Source organism: Lolium rigidum, chromosome 6 (assembly GCF_022539505.1).
Source record: "Lolium rigidum isolate FL_2022 chromosome 6, APGP_CSIRO_Lrig_0.1, whole genome shotgun sequence".
NCBI lineage: Eukaryota > Viridiplantae > Streptophyta > Magnoliopsida > Poales > Poaceae > Lolium > Lolium rigidum.
In genome coordinates, this window is record NC_061513.1 from 301,938,481 (window position 1) to 301,953,596 (window position 15,116).

At 48.2% G+C, this 15,116-nt stretch overlaps 1 protein-coding gene across 1 annotated transcript; it reads right to left on the reverse strand.

Moving 5' to 3' along the window:
* Positions 1-8,281: 8,281 nt before the first annotated feature.
* On the reverse strand, positions 8,282-9,817 carry LOC124667131 (NAC domain-containing protein 2-like). Its single transcript, XM_047204460.1, has 2 exons — positions 9,290-9,817; positions 8,282-8,792 (listed from the first exon to the last, which is right to left on the reverse strand). Exons 1-2 carry the CDS (start codon positions 9,815-9,817, stop codon positions 8,313-8,315), a joined length of 1,008 nt encoding a protein of 335 aa, XP_047060416.1. The 3' UTR covers positions 8,282-8,312.
* Between the last annotated feature and the right edge of the window lie 5,299 nt (positions 9,818-15,116).

The window sequence follows — 15,116 nt, forward strand, 5'->3', positions numbered from 1 at the left end:
GATTGTAGAAGGAAGCTGCCGGAGCTGAGCGAGCAGAATTCGGAGGGGATAGTTTAAAGGAGACCTGATATTATTTCAGGAGTTTTGCCGCTAAGTTCAACATGCCATCTCGAGAGATCTGCGGATTTGCGCGATTAAGGCTTGGCCTTGTTTGGCAAGGAGTTTGGGTCTGGGTGGATCTATCTCGAAATCTATCGTGAGAGACCGATGCGATGCCATCGGCTTGTTGGGCATTGTCCAGTTTGGCAATCGGCAGAATCAGAACGAAAGACAATCGGCTAAATTATCATAAAGGGAATCGGCAAAATTGAGTTGGGGAATTTCTTCATTGATAAGCCAGATTTCTTACATAGAAGAGCTGATTGCTCTCAAAAGGGAATACCAGGGGGATACATTGCCCCGTCTGCTACTGCTAGCCCTATGCTAAGACCCTATCTAGGGGCCGCCCGCCGCCCTCGTCGTCGTCGTCGCCGTCGTCGCCACCGCCGGCGCTGCTCCCCGCCGGCTCGTCATCACGCTGCTCCGGCGGCCGCCGACAGGACCCTCGTCGTCTTCATCCTCTTCGTCGGCATCGTCACCGTCGACATCGCTGAAGTTCCCGGGCCGGAGGTGGCGGCGTTTGGCCGGCGGCTCGTCGGAGGAGCTTGTCTTCATCCTCCTCCTCCTCTTCCTCCTCCTTCACCTCCTCGGAGGTGGTGAAGTCCGCCCGGGAGAGGCGGTCGTCTTCGCTCTCCTCCACCACTTCCTCGTCGGCAAGGAAGCGGAGGTCGCTCTCCCCGTCGGTGTGGGATTTGTCATCCTCGGACCCGACGGAGGAGTCATGGTCCTCTTTATCCCACTTCGTTGGGGCGAGGATGTCGTACGCCGCTTGCGTACCCCACGAGGGCGTCGACTCTCGGATGGGAGAGGACACGTGGGAAAGATCCGACGAAGAAGAAGAGGAAGAGGAAGAGGACATGGTTGCGAGGGGAGGGTTTTTTGGAGTGCTACTGCGGAAGGGGTAAAGAGGAGAAGCTGTTCGATGCGACTAAGTAAAAGGAGGTGGGGGTTTTTAATTTCCGAGCAGTTCTCGAGGACATGGTGCCAAAACTGTCAAATCGTGCGAGAGAAGTTGGGAAGGCAAGTCGTCATGATGAGGCATGCTTGCGACAGTTCCGCTCTGCCGTGACACGACCCCTCTGAGGGAAAAAAACAGAGTGGTTTTGAAATTATCATTACCAAAACCAGGGGGGCATGTGTTATCACCAGATTTTGGCTAAATCAGGAGGTGGGCCGCGATCAAGATGGGCTTGGAAGATTAAATATGGAAGATCTATGAAGCGGCCTTGCACGGAGATTTTGGGCTAGTTAGCCCGTGTATCTTAGTATAATAGATTGTGTATCGATTTAGAAGTTAGAGTTTATCTCGTGCACGGTTTAGTGCACGCCCACATTAGAAAGTCCGCTGGACTATAAATATGTACCTAGGGTTTATGGAATAAACAACAACTCACGTTCAACCCCAAAACAAACCAATCTCGGCGCATCGCCAACTCCTTCGTCTCGAGGGTTTCTATCAGGTAAGCGACATGCTACCTAGATCGCATCTTGCGATCTAGGCAGCACAAGCCCCACGTTGTTCATGCGTTGCTCGTACTGAAGCGCTTTTGATGGCGAGCAACGTAGTTATCATTAGATGTGTTAGGGTTAGCATTGTTCTTCGTTTAAGCATGCCTACGTAGTGCAACCCTTGCATATCTAGCCGCCCTCACACCTATCTCGGGTGTGGGGCGGCACCCGCTTGATCATTATTTAGTAGATCTGATCCGTTACGATTGCTCCTTGTTCTACAAGGATTAGTTTAATATCCGCAATAGTTAGGCCTTACAAAGGGGGGGAGGATCCGGTGGCACGTAGGGTGGCGTTCGCAAGTCCTAAACGGGATGTTCCGAGGATCAACTTCATGTTGGTTTTTTGGCCTTGTTTAGGATCGGCTTACGAGCACCGTGCGTGGCCGCGAGGCCCAACCTGGAGTAGGATGATCCGATTATGCGGTGAAAACCCTAAATCGTCGTAGATCTCATTAGCTTCATCTTGATCAAGCAGGACCACCAAGTATTCGTGCACCCCGTACGAATCATGGGTGGATCGGCTCTTTGAGCCGATTCACGGGATAACCCGAGAGCCGATCGAGGCTCGTATTTAATGTTTACATGTATGCCCCTGCGAGGAAACTAAGCGAGGCATCCCCATCACCTTCCCGACCAGGTATAGGTCAGGTGGCACGCCCTTGCACTTCGCATCGCCGCGTGTGACCGAGAAGAGCATTGCGGGCCGTCGCTCGGAGGGGTCTCAGCCAGCCGCAGCTCTAGGCTCTTCCCGGCTCTACGGTGTTGACAAGGCCGCTGCCCGCCGGTGGGTTTTGGCAGTCAACAGGATCAAGGGAGCAGGAACGTGACATCCTCTAGAACCAGGACTGCAGGATTGAGGATCGTAACCCTGACTAACGGCAAGGGCAGCATAAACGTGCAAGTCAGGGTAGGGATGAGCCTAACGAAGGGAGCATATCTCTTCTAAGACCAGGAGAACCGCCGATGACGAAGCCATCGGCTGTCACGTTTTGATTCAGTAACTGTCACTTCCAGGGGTTGTTGCGCCCAGAGTTTGGAGGGCGTCAGAAATGCGAGGACATCCTCACCGGAAGTTGCTGCAGCCTGCCGAGGATGATGAGCCGATCTGATCAGCAAGGCGCAAGGATTGAACTGAAGAAGCTCGGGGGGGGGCGGCTCGCCTCGAAATTTCCTCACTCTAAAGAACCGATTTTGTTGAATCGGCTGATGTCTGCATTACGAGTTGGAAACCGAGGATGACCGGCGTGGTCGGCTCAGCTGCTATTCTCGCCCCGGCCGAGGCTCGGGGGGGGGGCAGCTCACCTTGAAGGTTCTGCTGCAGGGAGCCGATTTCGTTGGAATCGGCTAACTCTGCATCACAACTTGTACGAAGAATGGTGCTGATGTTGCAAAATTATCAGTTTCAGTATGCAAGACGATTCAGCGACAAGCCCAGGACTATGTTGAGGACACCTACTCAACACCAGATTACCATCCTGCTGGATCGACTGTATCGACTGTCAACAGATGAAAGGTGATCAATTGGTTGGCCCCGCACGATAGCACTCTCAGACATGGTCGAGCCCGGGCCTGTTTGCACCGAATTACGGGTCCTCATCATTGTTTCCACCCGGCCGAGGCTCGGGGGGCAGCTTGCCACGAAAGGTCCTTTGCTATAAGAAAGCCGATTTTGCTAAAATCGGTTGGCTCTGCATCTCAGTTTGATTTTGAGAGATGGTTGCTGAAAGAAAACAGAGCAGGATTATAAAACGTCACTGCATACCATTGCGAGGGAATTTGTGGGCAAGTGATGCCTGTCCTACAGAAGTGGCAGTTTCGGCGTTTGAATTGATCCAGCAACAGTCCTAGGGCTCTTCTGAAGGCAAAGAGGATCTGGAAGAGAAGGATGCGGCAGAAGAATGTCTGAAAGGCCTAGGGTTTGCGCGATTATGGCTTGGCCTTGTTTGACCGGGAGTTTGGGTCCGGATGGATCTATCTCGAAATTTATCGTGAGAGACCGATGCGATGCCATCGGCTTATTGGGCATTGACCAGATTGACAATCGGCAGAATCAGTACGAAGGACAATCGGCTAAATTATCATAAAGGAAATCGGCAAAATCAAATTGGGGAATTTCTTCATTGATAAACCAGATTTCTTACATAGAAGAGCTGATTGCTCTCAAAAGGAAGTACTAGGGGATACATTGCCCCGTCTACTACTGCTGGCCCTATGCTAAGATCCTATCTAGGGGCCGTTGCTGCCCTCGTCGTCATCGTCGCCGTCATCGCCACTGTCGGCGCTACTCCCTGCCGGCTCGTCATCGCTGCTCCAGCGGCCGCCGGCGAGACCCTCGTTGTCCTCGTCCTCCTCGTCAGCGTCGTCGTCGTCGCTGTCGACGTCGCTGAGGTTCCCGGGCCAGAGGCGGCGGCGTTTGGCCGGCGGCTCGTCGGAGGAGCTGTCTTCGTCCTCCTCCTCCTCCTCCTTCGCCTCCTCGGAGGAGGTGAAGTCATCCCAGGAGAAGCGATCGTCATCGCTCTCCTCCTCCGATTCCCCGTCGGCGAGGAAGCGGAGGTCGCTCTCCCCACTGGTCAAGGATTTGTCTTCCTCGGACCAGATGGAGGGGGCGTGGTCTTCCAGGTCCCATTCTTCTGGTGCGCGAATGTCCGGCGGCGTCTCACGGGAGGAGGAGGACCCGAGGGAAAGTTCCGATGAGGTGGAGGAAGAGGAAGACATGGTGCGCAGAAGGGCTTTTGGGAGTGCTAATGTGAAGAGGACGAAGAGGAGAACTGTTCGATGCAGTTAAATAAAGGAGATGGAGATTTAATTTTCGAGCAGTTTTCGAGGACATGGTGCCAAAACTGTCAAATCGTGCAGAGAGGTTGGGAAGGCAAGTCGTCATGATGAAGCATACTGCGACGGTTCTGCTCTGCCACGACATGACCCGACGAAAGAAGAGCATAATGATTTTGGAAATGTCATTTCCAAAACCAGGGGGGCATGTGTTATCACCAGAATTTGACCGAGTCAAAGGTGGGCCGCGATCAAGATGGACGTGAAGAATATATATAGAAGAAATACGTGAATCGGCCTTTTATACCAAGTTGGGCTTAATTGCCCGTGTATCTGTAACATATTAGATCGCATCTTAGTTTAGAAGTTAGAATCTTACTCGTGCACGGTTTGGTGCACGCCCCACATTAGAAAGTCCGCTGGACTATAAATATGTATCTAGGGTTTATGGAATAAACAACAACCAACGTTCAACCACAAACAAATCTCGGCGCATCGCCAACTCCTTCGTCTCGAGGGTTTCTCCGGTAAGCACCATGCTGCCTAGATCGCATCTTGCGATCTAGGCAGCACAAGCCTGCCCACGTTGTTCATGCGTTGCTCGTACTGAAGCCTTTTTGATGGCGAGCAACGTAGTTATCTTGGATGTGTTAGGGTTAGCATTGTTCTTCGAATTACATGCTTTCGTTATGCGACCCTTGCACATCTAGCCGCCCTTACACCTATCTTAGGTGTAGGGGCGGCACCCGCTTGATCATAGTTTAGTAGATCTGATCCGTTACGATTGCTCCTTGTTTCATCAAGGATTAGTTTAACATCCGCAATAGTTAGGCCTTACAAAGGGTTGGAGGATCCAGCGGCGTGTAGGGTGGCGTCTGCTAGCCCTATAAAGGATGTTCCGGGGATCAACCTCGTGTTGGTTTTTAGGCCCTGTCTAGGATCGGCTTACGGTCACCGTGCGCGAGCGCGAGGCCCAATCGTGAGTAGGATGATCCGATTATGCGGTGAAAACCCTAAATCGTCGTAGATCTCATTAGCTTCATCTTGATCAAGCAGGACCACCATATATTCGGACACCTTGTCCGGATCATGGGTGGATCGGCTCTTTGAGCCGATTCACGGGATAACTCTGAGAGCCGATCGAGGCTCGTATTTAATGTTTACGTGTATGCCATGCAGGAAACTAAGCGAGGCATCATCCACACCTTCCTGACCAGGTATAGGTCAGGTGGCACGCCCTTGTGATAAGCATCGGACGTGCGACCAGGAGGCTTTGCGGGCCGTCGCTCTGAGGGACTGGGGCCAGCCGCAGCCCTAGTTGTTCCCGGATCTACCGTGTTGACCGTCTCTGCCCGCCAGGGGGTTTCTGACCGTCAACAGTATTATCATCAAAATACAACAATATTGCTAAGTGCAAAACTTAAAATACATACTACACAGTATGGAAAACAATCATTTACTGAAATTCCCCTCTCAATATCTGAACCGTCTTGTATTTTTCACCAAGAGGGTAAACCGAAGAAAAATCTATTTTTCACATATATTAAACATGATGCTCTCGCATTTGCGGGGGGCACTGTGCTAGTTTATGTAAATAATAATTTTATGAGTGAATTTCACTTTTTACCCTGAAGTTGCGCATTTGCGACACATATTACCTCATTTAGTGAAACTTCTACCGAAATATGTCATCTAGGAGGTCTTAAACACGGTTTTGCACCAGTTTAGCATTTTGTATATTTTGGTTAGATAGGACCAGCATGTTACGTCGATGTGGCCCGAAAAAATATAGATCGGAGGTTGGCATCGACGATCATGTCTAGACTTCTCAACACCAATTGTTCACATTTCTTGTCATCATTCTGATAATTTGGAACCTTGTTAATCCGTTCAGACCTTTCTCTTTTTTTTTTCGAGAACATGCAGGAGATCTGCGCGTCATTTCATTAAGATTAAGGGGAAAACGATTACAACCGAACCATGGGCTCAGAACATCCACCATGCCGCATAAAAGCGGCAGACAACACCTACACTACTCCTCTCGCCAACCCACGACTACAAGAAAGCCACAGGCCCCAATCACGGCAAACTACATCGATAACATGATCGACCGTAGAGGCAGTATCCTCGAAGACTCGGCGTTCCGCTCGAGCCACAGGGATCTCAGGATGAGCATGATAGCGGAGTTGGTGACTCTAGCATCCGCCGTAGGCAGCCCCTCCACCGCACTCGACCACCATGCCGGCAACCTGCTGCCGGCCGTAGGCGCCGGAATCTGCACTCCAGCGCGCCTCGAGAAGCCATCCCAAACCAATCGAGCGAAGGGACAGAGCAGAGAAAGATGGTCCGCCGTCTCCGTGGCAACGGAGCAGAGGGGGCACAAAACGTGAGAGGGAAGGCCTCACCGAAGCCGACGGTCCGCCGTCCAGCACCTCCCACGAAGAGAAAGCCACGCATGGAAGCGGAATTTGTACGGCGCGAAGGAATTCCGGACATGCACCACACCGGGGAGGGCGGTCGTGCCATGGAAGAACATACGATACACGGACCGCACCGTGAAAGTACCGTCTTCCGTCCACTTCCACCGGAAAGTGTCAGCCCCGCCGTTGATGGGGACGGCAGCAACGGTGGCCCAGAGCCGTAGATACTGCACAACTGCATCGACCGACAACTCTCCCCCAATATTTGTCGCCCATGCATGGTTGAGGAGCCCATCCCGCACATATCTTCGCTTGACGATGCCCGACCTAACTAGCTTGAGCACCTCCGGAGCCACGGCTGCGACGGAGAGGCCTTGGATCCAGGGGTCCTCCCAAAACAAGAGGCTAGCGCCGGAGCCAACAGAGATGACCACCGAAGCATTGAACATGGCAGCAACATCCGCCCGAACGGCAAACCTAAACCCCGTCCAAGACTTGGTGAGATCCGTGCGTTGCAACCACATCCAGCGAGCGCGCAGCGCCGCATGCATCCACCGTAAATTCGGAAGGCCAAGTCCTCCCAGATGCTTAGGTGCACACACGGCATCCCAAGCGACCAAGCAATTGCCGCCATGCGCCTCGTTCTTACCGGCCCACAAGAAGCCGCGCCTAAGCTTGTCCACCGCCTGGAGGAACCAGGGATCGACGTCAAGAGCCAACAGTTGGTACACCACCGATGCGGCCATAACCGCACGCACATACGCCACCCTGCCATCTCGTGACATGAGCCTAGCCTTCCAAAACGCCAGCTTGTTGGCGAGCTTTCTCAATGGGCATCCATCAAAAAATGATGTTTCAAGGCTTATAAAAAGGGGTATTCTAGATGAGTTTTCTTTGAATGGGGTAAAACACGGAATTCACTCTAATTTTAAAAAGGGGTACTCATTAAGTTAATTAATCTATATGTATTATCATCAAAATACAACAATATTGCTAAGTGCAAAACTTAAAATACATACTACACAGTATGGAAAACAATCATTTACTGAAACTTCCCTCTCAATATCTGAACCGTCTTGTGTTTTTCACCAAGAGGGTAAACATAAGAAAAATCTATTTTTCACAAATATTAAAGATGATGTTCTCACATTTGCGGGGGCCACTATGCTAGTTCATATAAAAAATAATTTTATTCAATGTTATCCATAATTTACACCCTAGTTAATTCACTACCCTACATATACATACACACAAATTAGACCTGTATGTACAACCAGGGTTCTAGCTAGTGAAATAAGTCCTTCTTACATATTCTCCTGCGAATAATCCTATACACTATGTTACACTAATTGTATACAATATACTTCAGTCTGATCTAAGTATAAATCACGCACAAGTAATAAAATCTTTCCTGGATCGATCGACCGGCATCAGTATTGAATAATGAATGTGTCTATAGTCAAGTCGCTAGCTGCCTATCTTTTTCCTAGCCCTAATTAGAGATCATCGGTCATATCCTGTCCTGGGAAGAAGGCTGATCAGGCCCAAACATGGAGTAGGTGTTGTTCATCGTCGTCATGGACGCATCGCTGCTCAACAACCTCTTGGAAGCACGCAGCGATGACATATCACCCCCATCATCATTAATATACTCCGTCGGCGTCTGCCTCTTCCGCTCCGTGCTGTCCTCGCCGCGGTTGATGCTGCTGAGGAAGAGCCGGCTGGCGCCGGAGCTTAGTTCGGGCTCTGGTGGCGCCGGCATGGTGTCGAAGAGCTCGGAGACAGCGGGGTAGTCGACGAGGTAGTCAGAGATGGACGGAGCCCTGGGCAACATCCTAGAGGGGGAGGTGGAGTCCTCCTCTTGCTGCTGGTAGTGGCGGTGGCCGTGGCCGCCGGCGTCCATGGACGGCGGCGACGGCGACGGGTCGTAGAACGGTGACAGCTGCTGGTTGGGCTTCCTGTAGATCCTGCACAGGACCCAGTCGTCCAGCTGCATGCACGCAAAAGAGAAAAATCAGTATCAAGGATGTACAACAAACAGTCGCTAGCTTGAAAGGTAGGTTCACTAGGTAGTAGTAGCTTGTTGAGTAATAATGCAAGTCTCTTTCTTGGAGAAAGAAGATCCCAGAGGTAAAAGAAACCAGCTAGTAAGACAATATAGAGTTGCTTGCTTGAAGTACTTAACCTAGCTAGGGACATCCACACGCTACACAAGCTACTAAAGAAGAAAACAAAAGCGGAGTAAGAGAGAAATGATCCCAAGCTACTTCGAACCCTTGCAACCGCATAAAATACACATACCATGTAAAAGGTGATTGGTTAAACTAGAACACAAAGTACATAATCAATTAATCATGGAAATTAAACTGATTTGCGTGCTCGTAAAGCTAATTAGTAAAGCTAGAACACAAAGAAATTAATCAACTCACTACAGGATGAGATCTAGAGAGGCATGCATCATGCATGTAGCCATGTACTCGATCGTACCCTCATGGAGGACGAGGCCTTGAATTTGGCGGGCGGCTGGTACGTGTTGACGGCGGCGGCTAGGCGGTACTCGTGCATGATCCAGTTGGTCTTCATCCCCTTGGGCGGCCGGCCCTGGTAGAACACCAGCGCCTTCTTCACGCCGACCATCTCACCACCCGGCACGCTGCCGGCGGTTATGGGCTTGTCGGTGCCGGTGGCCTTCCAGTACCCAGACCCGGCGGCGCGGTTGGGGCGGACGCCGTTGGGGTACTTGCGCTCGCGGGGGCTGAAGAAGTACCACTCGTTGCCATCCGGCTGCCCGAACACCGCCCTCGAGGGGAGGTCCCAGGGGTCCAGCTTGTAGATGTCCACCTCCGCGATGATGGCAGCAGGGCATGGCGCCGAAGCTGCGCGCCGCCGGAGGTAGTGCACGATTAGCTCCTCGTCCGTCGGGTGGAACCGGAACCCTGCCGGCAGCCCCGCCACCGTGCGCGGTGTCGTCATCATTGTCATCCCCGACGGCCGAGCCTGCAACTCGATTGTCATCGCCGCAACTAGAGCACGTCGGGGTGAGGTAGCTAGAAGCTAGAGCAGGCTAGGTAGATTGAGATGAGGGAGGAATGAAATTTTCCGAGGTGCAGGCGTTGGGTGCGGTTATAAAGGCGGAGGAGGTGCACCGGCGGATGGCAGGATTGTAATTGTTGGCCGCCGGTGACGGGAGTGATGATGCATGCATGCCGCGTCCGTACGTGCGCACGGTGGCAGGAGCTACTAGCTATCAATGCTCTCACTGGCTAGAATCTTATTTAGGCCGGCTCAACTTAATTTGTTGCGGTGGGAAAACTTCAGGTAGGAAATAGAAGGGGTGTCCTGCCTCCTCATCGAAACCACAAGTCCACAACCATCCTTAGGTTCCTAGCATGTAAAACTCAAAAAAATAGTATATAAATTTGCATTGAGACTCTATAAAATACCTCCAATATATCGTGCACATGATATAGTTCATGAGGTAGTAATCGACACCTAGAGTACATAGCTCCAAAGCAATTAGGAAGAATTGTTGAGCGAATGATTTTCAGAGCGAATGGTCTTGCACAAACAAGAAATTGTCACTCTTTTCCAACTTATTTTAATTTGTTTTGATGGTAGTTAACATCTATTGTCCACTATAAAAATTGGAAGGCTAATTAGTCATTTGCTCCGAGGGACTAAATCCGAACATCGTCTCATTATAACTTTCCAATAACTTTACTCGCTATTCTGGTTGCATTCGAAATTTAATCATTTGTTAAAACTTAGTCCAAAACCACTACTAGTAAAATTTTGATAAACTAATTATGGATATTTCTTGAAGTAGTATTTGATATTTTGGTGATGTCTGCAATAATTGTGGCAGAAAAAAGTTAAACCTAGGTTTATGAGCCAAAACTAGATTACACCATTAATATATCCTCTCGTCCGGATTTGACTTTTGTGCCTTCTGACTGATGTTGATGGGAATGATTAGCTTGCGTGTTAAACTAGTTTGGCTATATCTATGGTAGTCCAAACTCGTTGGAGACTTTGCAGCGAGGTTTTCTTCCACTCATACTCCACATGAAGAATATGCACGAGTGCACGACCAGGTCATCACCTGAGAGATCGATACTACGGATAATACCTAATATATGGTCTAGTTGCCTCCGGCCGCACCAATACCAATCATAATATCGAGATCCATACTGTAGCAAATTTTGCAGTTAACTGTGCATTCAATTTTCTTGCGTAGGTCAGATCGACTCGAAAAACCATGCGCGTCAACTCAATTACACCTACTCCCTCTGTTCATAAAAAGTAACTCAATTTTATCTCCAATACAGTACTCACTGCTTTCCAATTTAGGATGCATATTAGTTTTGGTCAAAGTCAAACTTCATAAAGTTTATTTAACTATATATACAAATATCACTCCCAATATATAAACTTTTATAATACCAAATGTATAAAATATGAAAATATATTTTATGATGGTTCTAAAAATATTGAGTTAATGTTGTAGACAGTGATAAAATTTTCTGTACATTTAATTGAAGTTTATAAAGTTTAACTTTGACAAAACTAATATACATCCCAATATGGGAAGGAGGGAGTAGTATCAAGACACACATTTTAAAAATATAGATACATATCTAGAAAATATTAAGTCACTTATTTTAGACATAACACATACTACTTTCATGAACAATCATGTTTATGCATGCACCAAGGGAGTATAATTAATCTACTTTCATGAACAATCATGTTTATGCATGCACCAAGGGAGTAGCTAGTAGCTACAGACACCTGGGCAAAGTTCAGGCCGGACCGGACTTCGGGCCGGCTTTAAAAAGCCCGCGGATAAAAAGTTAGACCTGAGCCCGGCCTAGCCCGACCGCTGGGTCTGTAATTTAAGCCCGAACCTGGCCCGAACGAGTAAAAAGCCTGACCCAACCCGAGAAACCGGGCCCGACCAGGCTAAAATGCGCAAAAATGAAGGCCCGAGCCCGGCCTAGCCCGATGTTCGGGCTCAGATTTCAGGCCCGACCCCGGCCCGAAGTGCAAACCCGACCCAGCCTAGCCCGGGATTTTCGGGCCGGGCTGCCCATGCCCAGTTGTACTCTAGCTGAACGGCTCAAGTTACTCATCCGCATGTGGTGTGAAAAGTTATAATCATGCAATCCTCATATTCTAAAATTACTGTATAGTCCACTGGTATATCCGTACATGCACAAAAAATATATTCATAGTTATTTTAGTGCACATATGTTTTATGCAAGACCCACCACTGTATAACATCGAATTCTCTCACGTGCGTGCGTTAGTTGGATACGTTCAGATAGCTACGTCGCACAAGACGTGACGTCTTCCCTTAGAATCTTACCGCCCATAAATGCCTCGAGGAGTATCTTCCATGCAAGTGTACCATTGCACTCATCATCTGCGCGCGTGATAATTCGACGTACGTGGCTCGCTGGCGAAACGTACGTGATCGACTATCCATTTGGCCGGCACACGTGTAGCCGTGCAGGCGTTGTACGGCTAGGGTCCTTTAGTTCATCAGATTCACTCACCGAGTAAGAAGAAGAGACAGACTAGTCACTGATCGTGACATGAATCGTGCTATTTTTACTCATAGTGATTTGGCTGGTTGAGGGTTCAACATAACCTAAATGGGAATTATTTAAAAACAATTTACTCCCTCCCCATCTAGTGTCTAGATAGATCCAAATTTACACAATCTATGACATTTTCCATGAAAAGAAGATAGTACGAAATATTTTAAAAATACACCATTTCATGGAGAAGGACAAATTTTGATGGGCCTGCTTTGTCCCCATTTTAGTCGACATGGTCAATTAGCAAGACATACCAAGTATGTGTATGAGTCGCCACACGTCTCCACGACACGCGTCGTTGCTCCGGCCATCGACCATCTCTGGCGGTGGTCTGTCAGGTATGCCAGGGTAGGAGAGAAGATAGGCCAGCCACCTGATGAAGCGACGACTGAACCTGAACTTGCGCAAGTGTCAACTGAAGAAGTTCAAGTGCCGTCGTGAGAAGAGGGAGGATCTGGGGGCTGGTGGCGAGTGGATTTGCCGCCGGCTGTCGGCGAGCAGAGTGGCCGCCAGCGGCGCTAGAGGTGTTTGAGAGAAACCCTAGCACTTGTACGTTTCTGTTGATAGGGGAGCGCGGGTTGAAGCGTTGTGCTAGCTGGGTGTGGATGCTCTGAAGTCTGAATAAAACGCTTCGGTCTGGGTTGTTCGGTGACATTTGCCCGTAATTAGAATAAGGAAAAGGGGTATATACATATACCGTTTCAGTCACAGTTCGGGAAGCTGTGAAAAGCTGGATAACCGTGGCTTCTCCCAATCATGAAAGAATTGGTGGAAACGGCTGTCTAGAAAAATGTCTGAAAAACGAAGATTTTTTGGGCCTAAGCTTATTTTGATATCTATGCCACTTAGAAGCTCCAAAAGAACTGAGCCTAAGTCCTCTCTCAAATTTTACAAAAAGCTACAAAATCTTTTAAGGAAATAAGAGAGTAAGAACAAATTAAGGAAAACCTCAAAGAAATACAAGACCAGATCTAGTATGTTCCCCTCACTAAGAGTGGATATTGATCGGTTGAAATGTAGATTTAGATATCCTTACACCTTTCCCTCGAAAGTATTCAAGACACATAGAAAGAATAAGAAAATAGAACAAGCTTCTCAAAATCAGCAATGGTAGAGAGAGAAATCGAAACAGCTACCTACACTTGGAGCAGAAGAGGATTTAAATAGTTCTCTCCAAAAACTAGCCATTTTTTGTGTGGTTATTTACCCTTGAGTCTACAGCCTAAGAAGGAACAAAGTCTCCGGCCTAAGAATAGTCGGCAGCTAGGCGGGCTAGAGTCTACGAAGTAGAAGGGTCGGAGCCTCCGGTGTCAAGCCCTAAAATCTCTAGCAACTGAGGTGAACACGACTGGGTCACCCCAGATTTTCCCAGTTTGGAGCTCCTCAAAACAGTTGAAACTACTATTGGAAGATCTTCCACATTCAAACTCTGAAGATGATGAGATAAATTTTGTTAAAAAGATAACGACGAGTAGTATCCCATAAAACCGCAGATAGAACCACTTACATCTTGAAAAACTTCAGGTTCAAACTGAATGGCTAAAGGACAAACTGTTTTGGTTTTCAGCTGGTAGAGATCAAGTTCTAAGGTATGGTGAGGTAATGTGTTATTTAAATGGATGTCATGGTACTTTTGCGTACCATGAAAGACCAGCTGGCCAGCTGGATGTGTTTTTGCTACTAGTCTAAGTCAATATGGAAATTAATGGCAAGCCTAAGATGGAGATACTTCGCACCACAAAATGGAAACATAAACTTTGTATTTCGATTCAATGATAGGCAAGAAGTTTTTTACAAGCCAAGAAAAGCCGATAGAACCACCACTAAAAGAAGACTATGACTAAAGAAGTTAGACAAAAGTTACATCAGACACCTTCAAACTAAACATGGCACATATGCTAACCACACACGCGTAGGGTGCCCACAACCCACCAAAACCTCCTTGGGGATAGACAGAGTCGAATTCTACAAAGAAGGGCAGAATCGGGTTGCTCTTGCTTCACAGAGTCAATGTCGCTACGGGATACATGTCCATATTAGCGAAGGTAGTTTTTAGGTTGAACGACTTACCCTCAGGGTCGTCGGCTTCGTGTTTATATAGGATGAAAGCCTATTGAGACATTGTACATGAGACCAATACCATATTGGAGTACTACTCCATATACGGTATGGTATAGACAAACTAAACTAAACCTATTACAAACTATGTTTAACAGCCTCCCTTAATCTCAACCATGAGAAAGGTTGAGATTACGTTTAAATTTATCAAGCTCCTTCATTGGATTCAGTTGTAGCATTTGCTAATGCCTTGTACTCAGCTTCATTACTTGATCTAAAAACGGTGACCTGTTTTCGAGCACTCCAAGAGATCAAATTTGCTCCAAAGAATACAACAAAACCACCTGTTGACCTTCTATCATCAAGGCAACCTGCCCAATCTGCATCTGAAAAAGCACTTAGCAAACTAGAAGCAGACTTCTGAAATGTGAGACCTACTTTCAAGGTTCCTTGAATATATCTTAAAATTCTTTTCACAGGTGTCCAATGTGTTGTTGTAGGAGCATGCAAATACTGACAAACTTTATTGACTGAATAGGACAAATCCAGCCTGGTCAAAGTTAGATACTGAAGAGCACCAACTATACTTCTATATGTAGTAACATCATTTGATTCAAGAGGATTACCATCTGTCAAAGACAACTTTTAAGTAG